The 18251-nt window shown below is 42.2% G+C and overlaps 2 protein-coding genes across 3 annotated transcripts in view; one reads left to right on the top strand and one right to left on the bottom strand.

The window, feature by feature from the left end:
* The window catches only part of LOC135195636 (thioredoxin reductase 1, cytoplasmic-like), a 100882-nt gene that overhangs the window by 63637 nt on the left and 18994 nt on the right, over positions 1 to 18251 (bottom strand). Inside the window, exon 3 of the mRNA XM_064221994.1 lies at positions 2267 to 2442. Within this exon, the coding sequence (XP_064078064.1) occupies positions 2267 to 2442 (176 nt within the window). The remainder of the gene's footprint in view (positions 1 to 2266; positions 2443 to 18251) is intronic.
* The window catches only part of LOC135195635 (bumetanide-sensitive sodium-(potassium)-chloride cotransporter-like), a 116851-nt gene continuing 113821 nt past the window's right edge, over positions 15222 to 18251 (top strand). The window contains exon 1 of one of the 2 annotated variants that reach the window (XM_064221993.1): positions 15222 to 15415. The gene's annotated coding sequence lies outside the window, so the exon portion shown is untranslated. The remainder of the gene's footprint in view (positions 15416 to 18251) is intronic. The other variant, XM_064221992.1, reaches the window with a different exon arrangement.

Below are 18251 nucleotides of genomic sequence, written 5' to 3'. Positions count from 1 at the left end.
GAGGGCGCTCATGTGAGCCCCTACCTTCATACGAAAACTCCCCATATGAAGGAGACCACCTAAAAAGAGGAGAACGATCCTCTGAAGAGCGGCGCCTAGATCTCTTGATCGGAAGAGAAACGTCCTTCTTCCTACGTGATCTAAATGCTAGAGAATCTGCCAGCGCCGTGATCTGAGCTTGAAGTCCCGCGAGTACTCTAGTAGGAGAATCTTGTTGTTCTTCCTCGGAAGCAGGCGCAGAACGAGGAGCGCGAGAAGAAGAACGATCGCAGGATCTCTTGGGTTTCTTCGCCTCCACCGACGATTCTTCCGGGAAAACCTCCGGACTAGAAGCCAAAGGACTGCAGGGAGCCTTCCAAGCCCTCTTCAACGGGCGCGACGCATCCGGGGAGTTCCAACCTCTTTTCGGAGAGGGAGACGACGAAGAGGAGAAGCATTGGCGTAGGAGCTCCTTCTTGTAGCGATCCGAGGCAGCCTGGGAGCGTACTTCAGGATCTGCCGAGGGGATGCCTGACCGGTGGGGGTTCTCCCTAGCCCTCTTGCGGCTTTCGACTTTCCTACTCCACTGGAACTGGGAGTCTGGAAGAGGTCTAGGCCTAGAGGCACTAAGGAGCCGGTCAGATGCACCCTCCACAACACTGGGGACACTGCACTGATCACTAACACTCTCCTTACCTTCCAACTGACGAATCTTCTGATCCATAGATAGAATCGTGGCTCTTAGAGCCGCCGCCTCCGAAGACGAATCTTCGGCTTCGGTGCGGGGAGCAGGGGCTGCAACTTGGAGAGAAGGTTCTACTTCTACATTAGTCATAGGATCCACATCCAACTCACTCATTCTAGACCTACTAGAACTTCTAGAGGCAGCCTTATGTACTCTATCACGTTCCAACTTCCTAACATAAGCAGAGAGAGCCTTATATTCTTCTTCATTCAATACCTTACATTCACTACAAGGGTTAGCAAAAGAACATTCATTCCCCCTGCATTTCATGCAAACCGTGTGAGAGTCCACCGAAGCTTTCGGCAACCTCACCTTACATCCTTCATTCACGCAAACCCTAAACAAAACAGAAGTTTTAGCTACTGAATCTAGGTCAGACATCGTTAAAGAAAATCCAAATCAAAATCATAACGGTCCACAATTAGCGAATGCCAAGCCAAACAAAGCGAATACGTCACCAAAAGAAGTCCAAATTAACTCCAGGCAAGCGAGAATCGAAAAACTATCGAGAGGAACCGACAACAGTTGTTATCGTTCCCGCGACAGAGAAAAATCTGACAAGCAAGGGGGATTGGTTCGTACACCCGCCACCCAGCGGCGGGTAAGGTAGACCACCTGACCTACCTGTCGCGTGTGCCGCGAGATTTGAAATTCTGTCGGGAACGTCGGAGACTATAGCTAAGTATATATCTGACAGGGAAGTTCATGTACAAAAATAATTCTTAACATTAAGGAAGAACACTGCTCAGGTGTTCAAGTCATTGGTTTTTAACTTTTACAAATAATAAAAGCTACTGACATAACTGCAGATTTTTAATAATTAATCTAATCATGTTATTGTGAGTTTTTAGTAAATATTGTCATAGTAGTATATACATGATGTTCCATGTATATAATCATAGAGGTATACAGGATATCTTGGTAATCTTCTATAAAGTTTATTCAACATACATCGGTTTTCGACTTGGACTTGATTTGCATCTTGGAAAGCAGTTACGATTCATTGTGAAGTATTACTATATATGTACGTACTGGACAAGCATATAGAAATAAGGCATACATTTATTGTATGTCTTATTTCTATATATAAGGTACTATTGCCAAATGTTTTACTGTACAAACTAAAATGCACTGCCTGAAAAATTGTATGTGTAACATAACACTTTTAGAAAGCTTAGATGTTTGTGGTATGCTTTTCAAGTTCAAAACAAGCAGAAGAATTGTTAATAAGTAGGGGTCTTGATTAAGTACATATTATCTTCTTATGCAAATGATGACAATTACAGTATATCAAGAAATTTTTTAAAATGACTTTAAAATTTGTAAGAAAAGGATGGACACTAATCTAGTCAGCACAAACTAACCAAAATTCAACATGGTGTACTAAAGTACTTTCCACCACTGATGTTAAAAAATGTATCTCATATATAAATTAATGTTCACCAGCCTCTAAATATTAATGCTTCTAAATATAGTTTCTATTGCTACTTTTCACTTTTGGATAACAAGTCTAGTACATACAACATTCTATGCATCACTTACCAGGTCATAGTCATAATTATGTTTGGCTTTATTTATAAGAGGGAGTAATTCACCCCTTGAGTGAGTTTCAAATGTTTTGTCGGCACCACCAAGATGTTCACCATTAATATAGATATTGGGTACAGTCTTCTGGCCAGATTTATCTATTAAAGCAGCTTGGATCTCAGAACCATTGTCTGTAAAAGAAGATAAAACTTTGTGTGAAATCCGACTTACATAAGATACACAAGTTTAAGTACTAGTAGTTGCTGTCTTCACACACAAGGTTCAATCATGTTCAACTTTCCTCAAATACTGTACATACACGATTATTTAAAATTTCTGTTTTTGGAAGAGTCACTCTCCTTCACTGCAGACATTAAAAACATTCCAATGACACATCTTAAATCACTAACCTTTACTAACAATCACACACATAGATGTACTTTTTTCTGTCTCTTTTCAAGGCTTTAAAAACATAAGACCATTCAATGTCACAAACCAACACAATGCCTTATTTGTTTATCTCAGATGTGTATTATTAATGCAACCTTACATTTTGTCTCTTGTGGCTAAACTGCTAAATGGAGTTCATGACACAATATACAATGCTACTGCCTTTTTGAAACCTTCATCTTACCTATTACGTATCTCTAATGTGTTTCTTTGTATGGTGTTTTTACGCTGCATGGAACCAGTGGTTATACAGCAACGGGACTAACAGCTTTATATGACTTCCCAACCACGTCAAGAGTGAACTTCTATCAACAGAAATACACATCTCACACCCCTCAATGGAATGCCCGAGAATCAAACTTGCAGCCACCGAGGTGGCAGGCCAAGACCATACTGATCACGCCACTGAGGCACTTACAGGGGACCCCCCATATTCGCGGGCAGACTCATGCATTCGTGGATTTCTCTCTGGAACATTTCCTCTGTTATTCACGGAAAATTCGCCTATTCCTGGTATTTTTCTATGAGAAATATCCATAAATTCCTGTTTTTTTTTTTTTTATCAATTTCATCATAATGTGCACTTTTTGATTAAAAAAAAAGTATAAAACTATTTTTAGTGGGTTTTTCTTGAGTAATACTTACCTGAACACCTGAATGAGCCCTGGTCACCTGACCAGCCCAAACATAACCCCACTAATTTACCCACACTTGCGGAAATATTAACTGCCAGTGTTACCAAAGCTGCAGGTAAACATTGTTTACTGAGTTACCTGTCTACCATTGGCAACACTACTGCCAGACATCAGCCGGCAGAAGGTTCCCACCTTCAATCACAATAATCATTAATCATTGAAGAGGGGAGGCGGGTGGTAGTCATTCAGGTGTACAGGTAAGTATTAGTTTTAGTATGAAAACTTCATATTGCAATACACTTCCTGAACACCTGAATTAGCCCAATTAACAACATTTACACAGAGGTGAGGTCAATTCTAGTATCAGCCTGACCTACTCAGTAGGCATAGGCAGGTAACTCGGTTTAACCTAATTGCATAGTCTTTGAACTCGCCCATATTTCGTCCATCAGGTGAGATGTCAGGAGAGAGTACCTCGACATCAGTCTCTTAAGTCTTGGTCTCGTCATTGTCAAGTTATCCTCCCATGTGGTATATTCTACCTCGCATGAACGGTGAGGAGTGTGTGCGAAAGTTCAAAGGTTCTGTACATTGTACATACGACTACTTACCCATATCAGGACATGATATTCAAGACAATTGTTAACTGGTTAATAATAATAATAATAATAATAATAATAATAATAAAAAAAAACCTAACGTCTGCATCCCTACTTTGCCCTATGCCCAGAATATTGGAACACCGCATTGGCTGCCACAAAAGTACCAAGAGAGAAACCCTCTCCCAACGAGAATTGGAAGTCCCTCGGATAAAAAGACATAAACACGGATGTCGACTTCCATGTTGCTGCCTCTAGAATCGCAGACACTGAATAATTCCTAAGGAAAGCTGCCGATGTCGCCATGCCCATGATACTGTATGCTCTGGGGCGGGAATTGATACCAACCGAACTAGCCGAATCACTAGAATTAGACTGCGAAATAACTTCACGTAATAAGACACTGATCGCGTTCTTGGATATCGCTCAAGACTGTATCCTCGGGGACATGGTTAAAGTCCGTGGATGCGGAAGCAATTTAGCGGTGCAGGCTAAATAACATTTCAAAGCGCGCACCGGACACAAGTGGATTTCTGCTGCTTCTCTTCAGAAAAAGTCCTCAAGCAAGGAAACTTCAAACGCTCTCGGCAAGGGATTGCTTTTCGATTCAGATTCTTCTCTAAATTCTGGGATGTAAGGGAGATAAGTATCCTTGTCTGAATAAGATACTTTTCTAGACACCGCTTGGATTTCCCCTACTCTCTTCGCTGTCGCGAGCGATACCAATTCGTTAGCTCCCTCAAAGATCAGCTTTCTAAAGGTTTGAATGCTTGAGAACCCGAAAGGTTCAGAAGCGCCGCTAAATCCAACGAAGGGGCCCGAAGCAGGACTACTGGATGTTCAATTTTAAAGGACCTGAGGAAGTCGTGCAATACTCTGCTACTCGATAATTCTGGAAGATGAAACCTAAAAGTGCTTGCAAGCATCGACCTATGACCTGTAATCATTGAATAAGATAATTATTTAGATTTCCTAAGAAACACGAGGAAATCAGCAACCTTTGCTATAGTAGGAAGAGAAATACTGTGCCCTTGGCTCCTACACCATCTGCGATACATTGCCCACCTGACTTGGTATAATTTCCTATTAGATTTCCTTAAACAAAAGGAGAGCTGTCGAGCCACTGCTGAAGAGTGACCGGAGTTACGGTCTGCTCGCTGGACAGTCTCCAGGCAGCTAGCTTCAGCACATGAAGGTTGTGGAAATGATGAAAATGTGGCTGTCTGAGTAGATCTTTCCCCTGTGGTAGGACCACCTGGGGCTCAGACAACATTTCTAAGAGGTCCGTGAACCAGGGTCTCTGCGGCCAAAACAGGGCTATTAACGTCATCTGCATGTTCCTGCAGTTTCTCAGTTTTATCAGCACCTGGTGTATCATGCCGAAGGAAGGGAAGGCATACACCTGCATAGTGTCCCATGCCTATAGGGTAGCATTCGTCCTGCAGGACATGGGATCTGCTACCGGCGAGAAATAGACCGGAAGGCGATAATTTAACCTGGTGGTGAACATGTCCATAGTAGCCAGCCACCTCCTCGGCAAGAATTGCACTTCTTCCTGTGCTACAGTCCACTCGCTCCCTCGGACTTCCTGTGAGCGACTCAAGGCGCCCCCTAATACGTTGAGTTTCCCCGTGATAAATTGTGGAAGCAACGAAACTTTGTGGTTCTCGCACCAGCGCAATATCCTCTGAACGATCTGATTCAGAGTCAACGATCTTATGTCCCCTTCCTTTTTGAGATAAGCTAAGGCCGTAGTGCTGTCTGAGAAGAGTGCCACGACCTTTACATTTACCAGCTGTACAAACTGTTTTAGAGCTTCTTCTATCACTCTTAATTCCCTGAAAAAAATTGATTGACTCCACCGGATCTGGAACCCCCAAAGGCCCTCAGACTGAATTTTCTCTAGGGTTGCTCCCCAACCCTGATCTGAGGCATCTGTGTACAAATGAACGTCCAGAATTGGGAGGGCTAGATTTACGTCGATGGTCAGAGGACTTTCGTCTGACCACCACCGAAGATCCTTGAGGCAGGAATCATCCCAGACTATCACTAAACTCTCTTCCCGAAAGTCCCAGCGATTCCTGGGACATACCTGTAGAGCGCGCATCCGGAGACAAGAATCTGGAATCAGAAGGGACAGAGATGACATCCTCCCTAACAAACGTCTCCACTCTTTTGCTGGCTGGGATCGGTTCAACAAGAATTTCTCTACCTGCCGTCAGGAAATCCTTCAAAAGAAACTTTTAAATCACTATTCCCAAAAGGTCTTTACTTGAGAAGGAGAAAGCAAACTTTTTCGGTATTGATTCAGATCCCCAAGGTCCGACAAAGATCTAGAAGGAAATCTCTTGCTTTTATAGCTTCTTCCTTGGAGGAAGCCTAGATTAACCAATTGTCCAGGTACCTCCTCATGTGGAAGCCCTGACTATGTATGATGGATGAAATTGGAGACATCACCCTCATAATCACCTGAGGTGCTGTAGTCAGCCCGAAGCAGAGAACTTTGAATTGGAAAGACCCGTATGGACCTGCGAAACAAAGGAACCCCAAGATTCCTAATGTATTGGTACCTGGAGGTAAGCATCCTGGAGGTCCACCGTAATCATCCAGTTGTCTCTCCGGGCTAAACTCAGCACCGCTTGAGAGATTTCCATGTGAAATCTTGTAGCTACAATGAAGCGACTGAGCCCTGAAAGGTCTATAATAGGCCTCCAAGTACCTCCCGCTTTGGCAGTCACGAAGATTCGACGGTGAAAGCCCGGAGACAGGGGGGCTGGTTCTATCGCTCCCTTATTCAGCAGCGACTGAATCTCTGAAGCCAGAGCTATACCTCTGATGGATGATGGGGAATAGCTGGGAAGATGAACCGGGGAGTCCGACAGAGGAGGAATAGAATGAAAGGGAATTCTGTACCCATCTCTCAAAACCTCTACAATCCAAACCTCCGCACCCCACTTCTCCCAGGTGTCTGCAAAGTGGGACAGACAGCCCCCCTTGTATCGACGAGGGTAACGTCTCCTATTTCTGAAAACCCTTCTTACTTACCAAGAGTTAAGAAGCACCCGCTGAAGCCTTAGAAGAAAACCATACCTTCTTAGGGGACCTGGTGGGAGATCGTGAACCCGCGCGTTTACCTAGCGAAGGAATACGGGAACCTTTGGGTGACTTGACACCCTGAGCTGCTACGTGGATTATCGCCTGTTGGGATTCGACAGCTGATGTTGACGAAACAAAGTTAACCCTTGAAGCAACATCCTCTTCCTTGAAAAGGCTGTCACAGAGCAAGAGAGGCGCCCTTGAGAGAACTCTCTTGTGAATACTATCCGGGAAGTGTGGAGGAAGATGGCTCAGGATAAATCTTTCCTCTTTTTCCCGATGAAAGTCGTACAGCCTGCCAAAATGTTGGCTTGATGAGCTAGTCCCATAGATACTGATGTGGTGAGGTTGTCGAGAAGCACTGAATCCAAAGGTGCGAATCCATCACACTTCAGAAAGCCCATCAGACCCCAAAGGATCCATATTGAGTGAGACACAGCCTCAGACTGACTCCTAAAAGTGTCTTCTAGTACAGAAGCCTCCCGTAAGGAAATACTCACCTGCCTGCTAGATGAAGGAACTCTGGACAGAAGTGCTTCTACTGACTCGTTCAACAGTACCCTCAAGCTGGAAGAAGGGTTACCTGCAATACCATACAAAGGCTTCCTACTGGGAAGCAAACCCGAATCTTGTTTTCCCGACCCTACTACCGAAGCTAATCAAGCATGAAGTATGAAGAACCGTAGGTTTTGTCAAGTAAAGCTCTTCAAACATTGCCTGGTTAGGCTTCGATGGTTTTTCTGTGACCATGGACTGCGGAAAAAGGTAGTGAATGGACTCAACCATTCGCTTATACTCGCTCTCTCCCGCATAATAAAGACCTGAATCTGAAACCAGACCTTCGTCCTCTCCAGAGAGTTCCTTGTCCATCTTGTCAGGCCATAAAGGAGCAGAAAAGGACGGAGTACAGACCCCCGAATTACCTAATCCTGAGGCAGGGAAACCCAGCACCTCCGAACCCTTACCTTCCCTACCTAAGCCTACCAGTAACGACCGTGAGCCAACCACAAAGGATTGCGCCAAACCTTTGTTAGCCCCGATCACTGAAGTAACACCTGACACAGCCAAACTGTCCATGAAAGTGTGCGCCACACCCACACCAAGCATACCTGGTACCAACCTGCCAGAGGTGAATGACCCCGGTTGAGCAACCCTGCCATCATAGAGAGGATGGCCTAGCCTGCACACCAACCGTAGCCGAACCTACCCAACCTGCGAGGCCGATGGAGCCAGATCCGGAGCGAAACATGTCAGATAACCCGCACCAGAACCAATGAACGGAGAAGCCGCAATACCTATACCACCTGTGAAAATCATTGTCTTAGAAGGACGGACACCCACAACCGCAGAAACATCAAAAGAAGAAGAGGGAGTTCCATCCCCCGATAGCCCTGACACCGAAACCAAACCCCAACCAACAACATAACCCTTATTCCAAAGACCTGTACCACCCTGAACCGGAGGAGAGAAAGATAAAGGAGGAGGAGGAGGAGGAGGAATGAAAGAAGTCACGCTCAGAACCACCATTGGTCCCCCGATTGCGGAAGTTGAACAGGTAGCCGATATACCTGTCAGACCCGCACTTAACGTAGTGGTTAAAACCTGACTGTGGTCTACTGGCAGCAACGTTACTAATGAACGCCTATTCGCTGCTATTCCTGAAGACTGAGGAACCGTTGCGGAACGCAAACCTGTGGGAATCTGAGGAGCCAAAGCCGAATCTCTCATAGGTGCCTGATGTGTTTGCTCCATACCCAATGACTCATTGCCTAAGCCTATCGGCTGATAACTAAACATATTGCACCAAATTCTTTTCCGGAGAAGAAGTACCGGAAACCCGGGTTGAAACTTGACCTGGGAAAAGGGACATCCCTGGAGGCATGCCCCTGGAAGACGTCTGAGAAAATACCGATGAAAATACCGAAGGGGGCACCGAAATGTGACACAAAAAGGAAGAATGAGAGAAGTCCTGAGAGGTCTGTACAGAAGGTAAAGAAATTGGAGTAACTTCCAAGACAGGTGGAAAGACCGAAGACAAAGAGGAGACGAAAGGAGGAGACTAAGCCATCCTTTTCAAGGATAAGAAATATATAGATTCATTCCCCTTGATAATCAAGATGCATTCCATTCGTAAACTCAGGAAAATTCCTGAGGACATGATCCTGAATGTTAGGAAACCCCAGGTGAAAACATTGTCTTACTAATTGTCTGTACACCTGAGAGAGACCTACGAAGTTTGCGTTATATTCTGCTAAGTTAAAAGGAGTCTTATCCAACAAGCTCTTAACAGAGAAAGGCCCAAAGATAACCCCCAAAGGTAAAGGAACCTTTGACGACGAAGGGGATTCCTCTCATCTTACTACTGTCGAACCTGACCCTACCATATCCAAGGAAGACTTAGCTGACTTACCACATGGCAAACTAGCGGCAGGGAACAAAAATTCTGACGAATCCAAAGGAGACCCAAACCTACCAGGGTTGAAATAGAACAAGAGAGCTGTCCTTGCAACTTCTCTTCCAATTACATCTACGCTAGCATCCCTAACTGTCTTCGTCTCGCCAATTGCAAAGATATTTTTACAACCTTGCACTTTCAGGGGAAAGGGGGAAATCTACTACTGACACTGCCTGCTCCGGGCGGCGGCGGCAGCGACAGTTCCTATCCTTCAGGTCTGTGGATCTTCATTACCCCCTGCACCTGTTAGGGCTGGTTCTGGAACAGGCAGGGGGAGCTGAAAAAGAACGATTAGTCATTGGTTCCTTACTACTAGAATCCTTATTCTCATTCAATTTTGCAAATAAATTAGAAAAAAAACTTATCATATTAGAAGGCAGCCTATCCTCTAGTTTCTTAAAGAGCACCAACTCCAAATCCTCTGATTCTGCCTTCTTAGGCTCAATAACTACCTTGCATTTACTCTTGGCCACTAGAGCCTTCCAATGCTTTATATATTGTTCCATCTGTCTGTCGACCGGTCCCTACATTCATCACAACTTTGAATTAAACTACATTGCACCTTCCTACAGCTTATACACATGGAATGTTGATCGTGTCTAAGGGTACTCATCCTTCTTTTTCAGGCCAAGCAGGACCGAGGTGCTCCCGCATCATCGCTGCCGTGCTGATCGGAAGGTGTAGAAGGGAAAGGTTTCGAAGGCGTGGCTGAAGAAGTGTCTTTAGACAAGAAATCCATGGTTAAAAACCGAGTCCGTCGACTTATTTTAAGCAATATCCACACGAGAAGCCTAAAATGTAATCCAAAACTAAATGCAGGTCGTCAACAACAAGTCTATTCCTAATTTGCTGTGGGGGTCAGGCTGAAAGACCAAAAACATTCGTTGCCAACAGTAGGCAGGTAACTCAATCAACAATGTTTACCTTCATGGCTGGTAACACTGGCAGTTAAAATTTTCCCAAGGGTGTGGGTAGATGAGTGGGGTTATGTTTGGGCTGGTCAGGTGACCAGGGCTAATTCAGGTGTTCAGGAAGGGTATTGCAACATGAGGTTTTAAGCATTTTTATAGGGGTCCCAACTATTTGCAGGGGGAGGGGGGTCTGGTACGCATCCCAATCGAATACAGGGGGACCACTGTATTATCACTACTGAATTTACAAATATCTAAAGAAATAGCTGTTTTACCATCACCTGTTATGCTAATTAAAAAAAAATACATATAATTACAAGTGTTTACAGGTCAATGTTTAGGTTTCCTTACAGCTATTTATCAAACACTAGTTGAAAAAAAATATATACATAATGCACAAATTCTAAGCAAATCCCTTCAACAATAGGCTTAAAATCTGAAATTACATATTGATGACATCTGCAGCCTCAAGACACTAATAGTATCTATTCATTAATTCCAAACAAATTTTTAACTGCTTATGTCAGGGTGAGCTACGCTAGCATCCCTAACTGTCTTCGTCTCGCAAATCGCAAAGATATTTTTACAACCTTGCACTTTCAGGGAAAAGGGGAAATCTACTACTGACTATGAACCTAGCCACCTGGGGGGCAACCAAGTCCTTATGGGTGCCGGTCCCAAGCCCGGATAAATAGGGAGGGTTGGTGTCAGGAAGGGCATCCGGCTGTAAAAATCTGTGCCAAAACCAAAAAATGAAATGAGCCGAAATATGGAAAGAGGTAATGCTAGGGCGTACTCCGTAAACGACGCACAGAGACATCGCCCTAACTCTGTGGTAAGGCGAGGGCTACTGCATCAGGAGCGGGTGCAGCTAAAGAAGCGAGCTCACATTGGGTTCAGAGTATGTCAGCTAAATGTTGGGTCCATGACTGGGAGAGGTAGAGAATTGGCTGACTTGATGAGAGAAAAGAAAGTAGATGTTGTGTGTGTGCAAGAAACGCGGTGGAAAGGAAATAAAGCTAAAGAGTTGGGAGATGGATATAAGCTATATTATAGTGGAGCAAATAAACAAGGTAGAAATGGAGTTGGCATAGTACTGTCTAGCGAACTAAAGAACTCTGTAATAGAAGTGCATAGAAAGAATGACCGTATCATCAGATTGAAGATATGTTATGGAGGAGAGATTCTGAATATTATAAGCGCATATGCACCACAAGTTGGTTGCACAGAAGAAGAGAAGGGAAATTTCTGGAGAGACATGGATGGAATAATGCAAGAACTGGAAGAGCATGAGAGGGTGATAGTTGGGGCAGATTTGAATGGCCATGTCGGAAGTGAAAATGAGGCGATTGGGCGGGTGCATGGGGGCCATGGAATTGGGGAGAGAAACCCAGAAGGAGAGAGTGTAGTGGACTTTGCTGTGTCATTCGACATGGCAATAGTAAACACATTCTTTGAGAAGAAAAGGGAACACCTAATAACATATAGGAGTGGGGGAAGATTCTCCCAGATAGACTATTTCTTGTATAAAAGGATAAATCTGGTGGAGGTCAAGAACTGCAAAGTCATTCCAGGCGACCATGTAGCCCCCCAACACAGGCTGCTATGTATGGACTTGAAGTTGAAAAGGGGAAGAAAAACCAAAGCTAAAGGGATAAGGAAAATTAAATGGTACGAATTACAGAAGGAAGGGGATAAGAAGAGAGAGTTTAAGAGGAGGGTTTTGGAGGATATTGATATAGGGATTGAAGATGTTCAAGAATGGTGGGCACGAAATGCAGCAGTAATAAGAAGGCATGGAAAGGAGCTGCTAGGAGAGACATCTGGTATCATATGGGAAGAAAAGGAGAGTTGGTGGTGGGATGAAGACATTGAGAAAGTAGTAAAAGATAAGAAGGAGGCAAAGAAAAGATGGGAAGAGTCACAGTCAGTGGAAGACAGAAATAGGTACAGAGAGAAAAACAAGGTGGTGAAAAAGGTGGTAGCCCAAGCTAAAGCAAAGTCGTATGATGATGTGTATAATGAGCTGGGGACAAAGGAAGGATTAAAGAAGATGATCAAGCTATCAAAGGCTAGAAATAAGAGCACCAAAAAGATATAACACATATCAAACAAATAAAGGATCAAGAGGGTGTAGTGCTTAGAAAGGAGGAAGACATTGTGAAGAGATGGAAAGAATATTTCGAACAGTTGTTAAATGAAGAAAATAATAGACTAATAAGAGAGGATGGGCAAGTGAACATTGGCATGGTAATGAGGTTTTCTAGGCAAGAGGTACTAAATGCACTGAAGAAGATGAAGAATGGGAAGGCAACCGGACCAGACATGATCCCGGTGGAGGCATGGAAAGCATTAGGAGATGAAGGAGTGGATATACTGTACGATCTTATGATAAAGATCCTTGAACAGGAAAAGATACCAAATGAGTGGCGTGGGAGTATATTGATCCCAATTTTTAAAGGGAAAGGCGATGTCCAAGAGTGTGGGAATTATAGGGGCATTAAATTGATGTCCCACACTTTGAAGATACTGGAAAGGATGATAGATGCTAGACTGAGAGAAGAAGTACAAATAGGTAAAGAGCAGATGGGATTTATGAAGGGAAGGGGAACAACAGATGGTATATTTTGTCTGAGGCAAATAATGGAGAAATTCGGGGAAATTGACCTTGAAAAGGCTTATGACCGAGTCCCGAGACAAGAGGTATGGAGGAGCCTGAGGGAGAAGATGGTGCCAGAGAAGTATGTGCGATTGATACAAGAGATGTACCGGAATGTATTTACCAGAGTGAGGAGCAGTGTTGGGGAGACAGAAGGTTTTGAGGTGAGAGTAGGATTACACCAGGGGTCGGCTCTGAGCCCATTTATCTTTAACATAGTGATGGATGTAATAGAGGAAGTAAGGGAGACAGTACCATGGAACATATTGTATGCGGATGATATTGTTCTGTGTGCAGAGAGCAGGGAAGATCTGGAAGTGAAATTGGAAAGATGGAGACAAGTACTGGAGGACAGAGGAATGAGAATAAGTAGATCCAAGACAGAATATATGTGTACCACCACTGAGGGGGATGATAGAGAAAGTATTCAGCTTGGTGGAGAGCAAATAAGGAGAGTTTGATAAGTTTAAGTATTTGGGATCTTTTGTTAACGCTGGAGGAAGTATGGAAGAAGAAGTAAAACATCGGGTACAGGCAGGCTGGAAACAACTGGAGAGCGGCCTCGGGAGTTCTTTGTGACAAAAGTGCGCCGCTTAGGTTAAAAGGAAAATTTCACAAGACCGGTGGTAGAACAGCAATGTTGTATGGTACGGAAACAGCAAGCATGAGAAAAGCAGAGCAGAAGAAGATGGATGTGGCAGAAATGAGAATGCTTAGGTGGATGTCTGGGGTGACAAGAGTGGATAGGATCAGAAATGACTACATAAGGGGTCAACTAAGGTGGTGGAAGTATCAAAGAAAGTGCAGGAGGGGAGGCTGAGATGGTATGGACACCTGTTAAGGAGAGATGAGGACCACGCTGGGAGACATACTATGGGGGTGGAGGTGCAAGGAAGAAGAAAAAGAGGGAGACCAAGAAAGAGATGGAAGGACTGTGTGAGAGAGACTTAAATGAGAAGGGAATTGATGAGGCAGAAGCACAAGATAGAAATAGATGGAAACGGCTCACCCGAAACGGCGACCCCATATAAAAATGGGAACAAGCTGGAAGAAGAAGAAGAGTCAGGGTGAGCTATGATTTTTACTTTATGTGATAGTGAGATTTTCTTTTTTTATTGTTCCTGAAAAACACTGATGCTAATAACAAAAAATTTAAAATGTTTATCTATCTTGAAAGTAATCAATGACTTTAGTGTACTAGACTACTGTTCAACAATTCACAATTAGTTCCAAATTCAACTATATTCCCAATTACAATAGTATGACATGATAAATATTTCATAATTGTAATTATCAGATGGCTATACATTTAGTGGTGAAGGGTGTAAAATCTTATTTTGCTTGCACTCTGTATACCATTTTGGCAACAGATATAAAAAACATTTGACCCTACATATGGCAAAAATGTAACCTATAATAAAAATGTAAAAATTCATAAAATATTTTTTTAAACAATTAGACCACCATTATCATAAAAAATGTAATAACTATCAAATGATCAATTTTGACAAATTTATACTGCAAAAACACACTTGTTATACACAGGATAGATTTTTAGAAAAATATCTCTCAAGTGTAATGTACTGCATCATAATCACTTTTTGTCACAAGATAGCAGGAAAAACTAGTTCATTATCTTTTGTAATTTTTCCATATATATTTACAAACTCATTTAATCTGGACAGATACCCTAATCTTGGTCCCTCTTGGGAATAAGAATTCCTGTAGTGATAGTGACACAAGTTTGGATACAAACACTCATTCAAACCAAGCAAACTGTCAGCAGTAGATAGTAACCTCAACTGAATCAAAAACACTTGGATTCAGGTTCAATTAGGGCAGTGACACGAATCTAAGATCGTTTTTTTTTCTTTTCTCTCCAATTCGAGGATGACTCACTTCAGCAGGGGTGGAGTTGGTTCTTAAATGCCCCATGGCTCTCCACAAGACTGATAAAAGAGGTCCAGCCAGAGCCAAATGGTCCTATTTCCAACTGCCATCACCTTTGAAACATGACACATTTAAAATATGACCTACTCAGATATTACTGATTACACAGATATTACTGGTGTGCTAACCTAATCTATATTCAGTGAAAATGTGTAGTGTATTAACATCAGCCAAGTTCTGAGACACATCTGTTCTTGGACTATAGTAGGTATAAACTTATACCTATCGTGAATTTCTACTGATATTAGCCAGCCTTTCAAAGCTATAAACTTCATCAGTTCTGTTGACTTCAGGTTCGACTTAAATTCTTACAGAAACAAGCATCCGAAGAGTACTGCTAAGCAGTACACAACTACTTACTCAAAAAACAATCCATTAAGAACATCTCGACTGACGACTATTTCCCAAGGTAAGTAGAATCATTTTTCTCGTGTATTTGGTAAAATACTCTATTGCGGTTTATACCATGCAAAGGCAACCACCAGCTTAGTGGTTTAATGCCCTTGTATGATCGCCCAATCGTAAATTACCAACTATTAGCATACAATAGTCATTTTTATTTGTCAAGAGTCAGCGCTCATTACCTTTCACTTTCATGCCAACACAACCATCTTAATACTTTTTGTTGCGGAGATTAGGCATAAATATTTCTGCCTATAACACTGTGACTCAAGTCTACTTTTTCACAACGGCAAGCATCTGAGAACTCTTCTGGAAACTAATTGAGACTTACTACTGATTTAATTCAAAATAGCGTAGGGAATATTTACCGGCCAAGAATCAGAGAGAGTAGCAGTGTTTTCACTTTGCGCTCGCTTGTCGTTTCTGAATCAACACGACAACTGAAACATCTTCAAGTTTCACACTAGTCTGTGTTATGACAAAATAAGTTTACAGAGAAATATCCATTACCTATCCACCTTTAGTCTGCTCAGGTCACATTATATTACCAAATGATACTACTACGTCAGCCCAAGCACGCTGCATTCGAATTTACTCTCTTGACTTAGTCTTAGGATTTTATAATGGTTTGAAATATCTCTTATTGTCGAGAAATAAAATAATGTTTCAACTCTCTCATTAAGCTGTGTTTAAGTTAAATCTATGAAAGAGCACTTTTCAACCGCATACCTGGGCTATCAGAAAAAAAAAAAAAAAAAAAAAAAAAAAAAAAAAAAAAAAAAAAAAAAAAAAAAAAAAAAAAAAAAAAAGCTACGTTACTAGCCTCCCTCCCCCAACCCCCCAATATGCCATTCTATGCACGTTTAGTAATCCACGTCGTTTGACGATGCGTTTTGGTTCGTAAACTGGCATGAACATGCACACCCAACAATGACAATGAAAGTTGCTAGATGAATGTAGAAAGAATGACCAGTCTCTCAATTGTCGAGACGCAAGTTTCTTTTCTGGAAAAATAGAGAGATATTACCAGGAATCTTTTGGTCACGACACGAACCAATTGGGAAGTTTCAAAAGCGTGAATTCCTAAGCTCTACTGGGATTTATAAGTCTTTATTAATAAATGTACTGTTCAAAGAAAATAAAACACTGACCTATTCATAAATTCCTGTTCATTTCTCTTAATCTCTAGCGTTTTTATGATACATATATGTTAGTTGTTCATGCGGCCCGAGGATCACGGTGGTATATTATAACATGGCCCCTAGTTGCCAAAAGTTTTAGTGTGACAGACTGGCAGTCACAATTGATTAGTCTTCCTTCGTGAACATACAAGCATTATGATCCAAGTAGGAAAAAAAAACATGATTGTCATCTATGTAACTACGCAGGGGGAGTTGAAATGACATGGTAATTGTGACACATACACTGACAGACAGACAGACATGCGATCTCCCTTTGTGAACACTATGTACAAAGTTCTACGGACGATACTCAGTTTGAAAGAAATCCCTTTATATTTTGGGGGAGGAAATGCCCTTCGACTGTGAAGGTGCTGCCATGACACAGCAAGAGTGATAGACAGTCAGTCGATATCATAGACTCATGCACGCCCATGCATGAAGGTCTACTTTTCACAGAACTGGACTGGGATCCCTTTTAACCTTTTACAATATATATATATTATATATTATATATATATGAGGATTATAGGAGGAAGTGAGAGGATGAATTAAGCATGACGGACATAATGACGAACGGGCATGCGCAGGGGATAAAAACTAAGGTCCCTCGACTTCGTGGGAAGGGGATTATACGCCTCGAATTCTGGACATGAAATAAACAACATAAAGGTTCAAAGGCTGTAACAGAAAATTGAATAAAAAGGCAAATATTTAACGATAAATAACCAGTATTTCTATATACATAACTTTTTGCTCATCAATTATAATCGCAACAATATAAACTCTGAAAGTAGTTACAACAATATCTACAATATACATTAGGCTTTCCAAATGTCAACAAAACACGCAGTACCATATATTAAGTGACACCATTTCTTAATCATTATTTAGTCGTCTGTTATTGAAACATCAAGAATTAACAGGATACGAAACATGTTACCGTACAAATGTCCTTGTTTCTTCATATGGGTTTTCTGTGTAAAAAAAAAAAATAATAATAAACCAGACTCACCCACGGGACTTTCCCTTTTACATTTCCCGGCATTCTAGGAAAGAATTCCACCATTTAAACCTAATGCGAGGGACAGCCCACGGTTTCTTCACGAGAGAGAGAGAGAGAGAGAGAGAGAGAGAGAGAGAGAGAGAGAGAGAGAGAGAGAGAGAGAGAGTCGCACTTTGGGTCAACTGTGAACAGGCCTTTTCGTTCTTAGATCATGGCTATGGAACGAACGCCAGCAATCAATCTATCGACGGAAATTCCGCAGGTGTTAAGAAAGGTCAAAGCGACAGAACCCAGAGGCCATTGTGGTTAAATAAAGTTAGAGTCATTAACACCAAACCAAAATGGAGGCAGACAACTCCTTTCCCCAGTTAAAATGAGTTGCCTCAGGACCTAAAATAAATGTGAAAACTTGAGGCATTTCAGACAAATCACAGACCATTACACTAAAAAGTTTTAACAAGAAAAAGTTACAGAAAACTATGAAAGATATATGACAAATAAATGGATCAAAAGGACTGAGACGCGGGCCTAAAAAATATGACAAGTCTGTTAAGATGATGCTAACGCGCTGACGAAAACCTATGGTCTGAAAAAAAAAACCAACAAAAATATTCATTTGGAAAAAATTCTCAATTTTTCACTTCTTTTGCAAGGTGTTT

Source organism: Macrobrachium nipponense, chromosome 16 (assembly GCF_015104395.2).
Source record: "Macrobrachium nipponense isolate FS-2020 chromosome 16, ASM1510439v2, whole genome shotgun sequence".
NCBI classification, from domain to species: domain Eukaryota; kingdom Metazoa; phylum Arthropoda; class Malacostraca; order Decapoda; family Palaemonidae; genus Macrobrachium; species Macrobrachium nipponense.
Note: the sequence above shows the minus strand (reverse complement) of the source record. Positions and strands in the feature narration are given on the sequence as shown.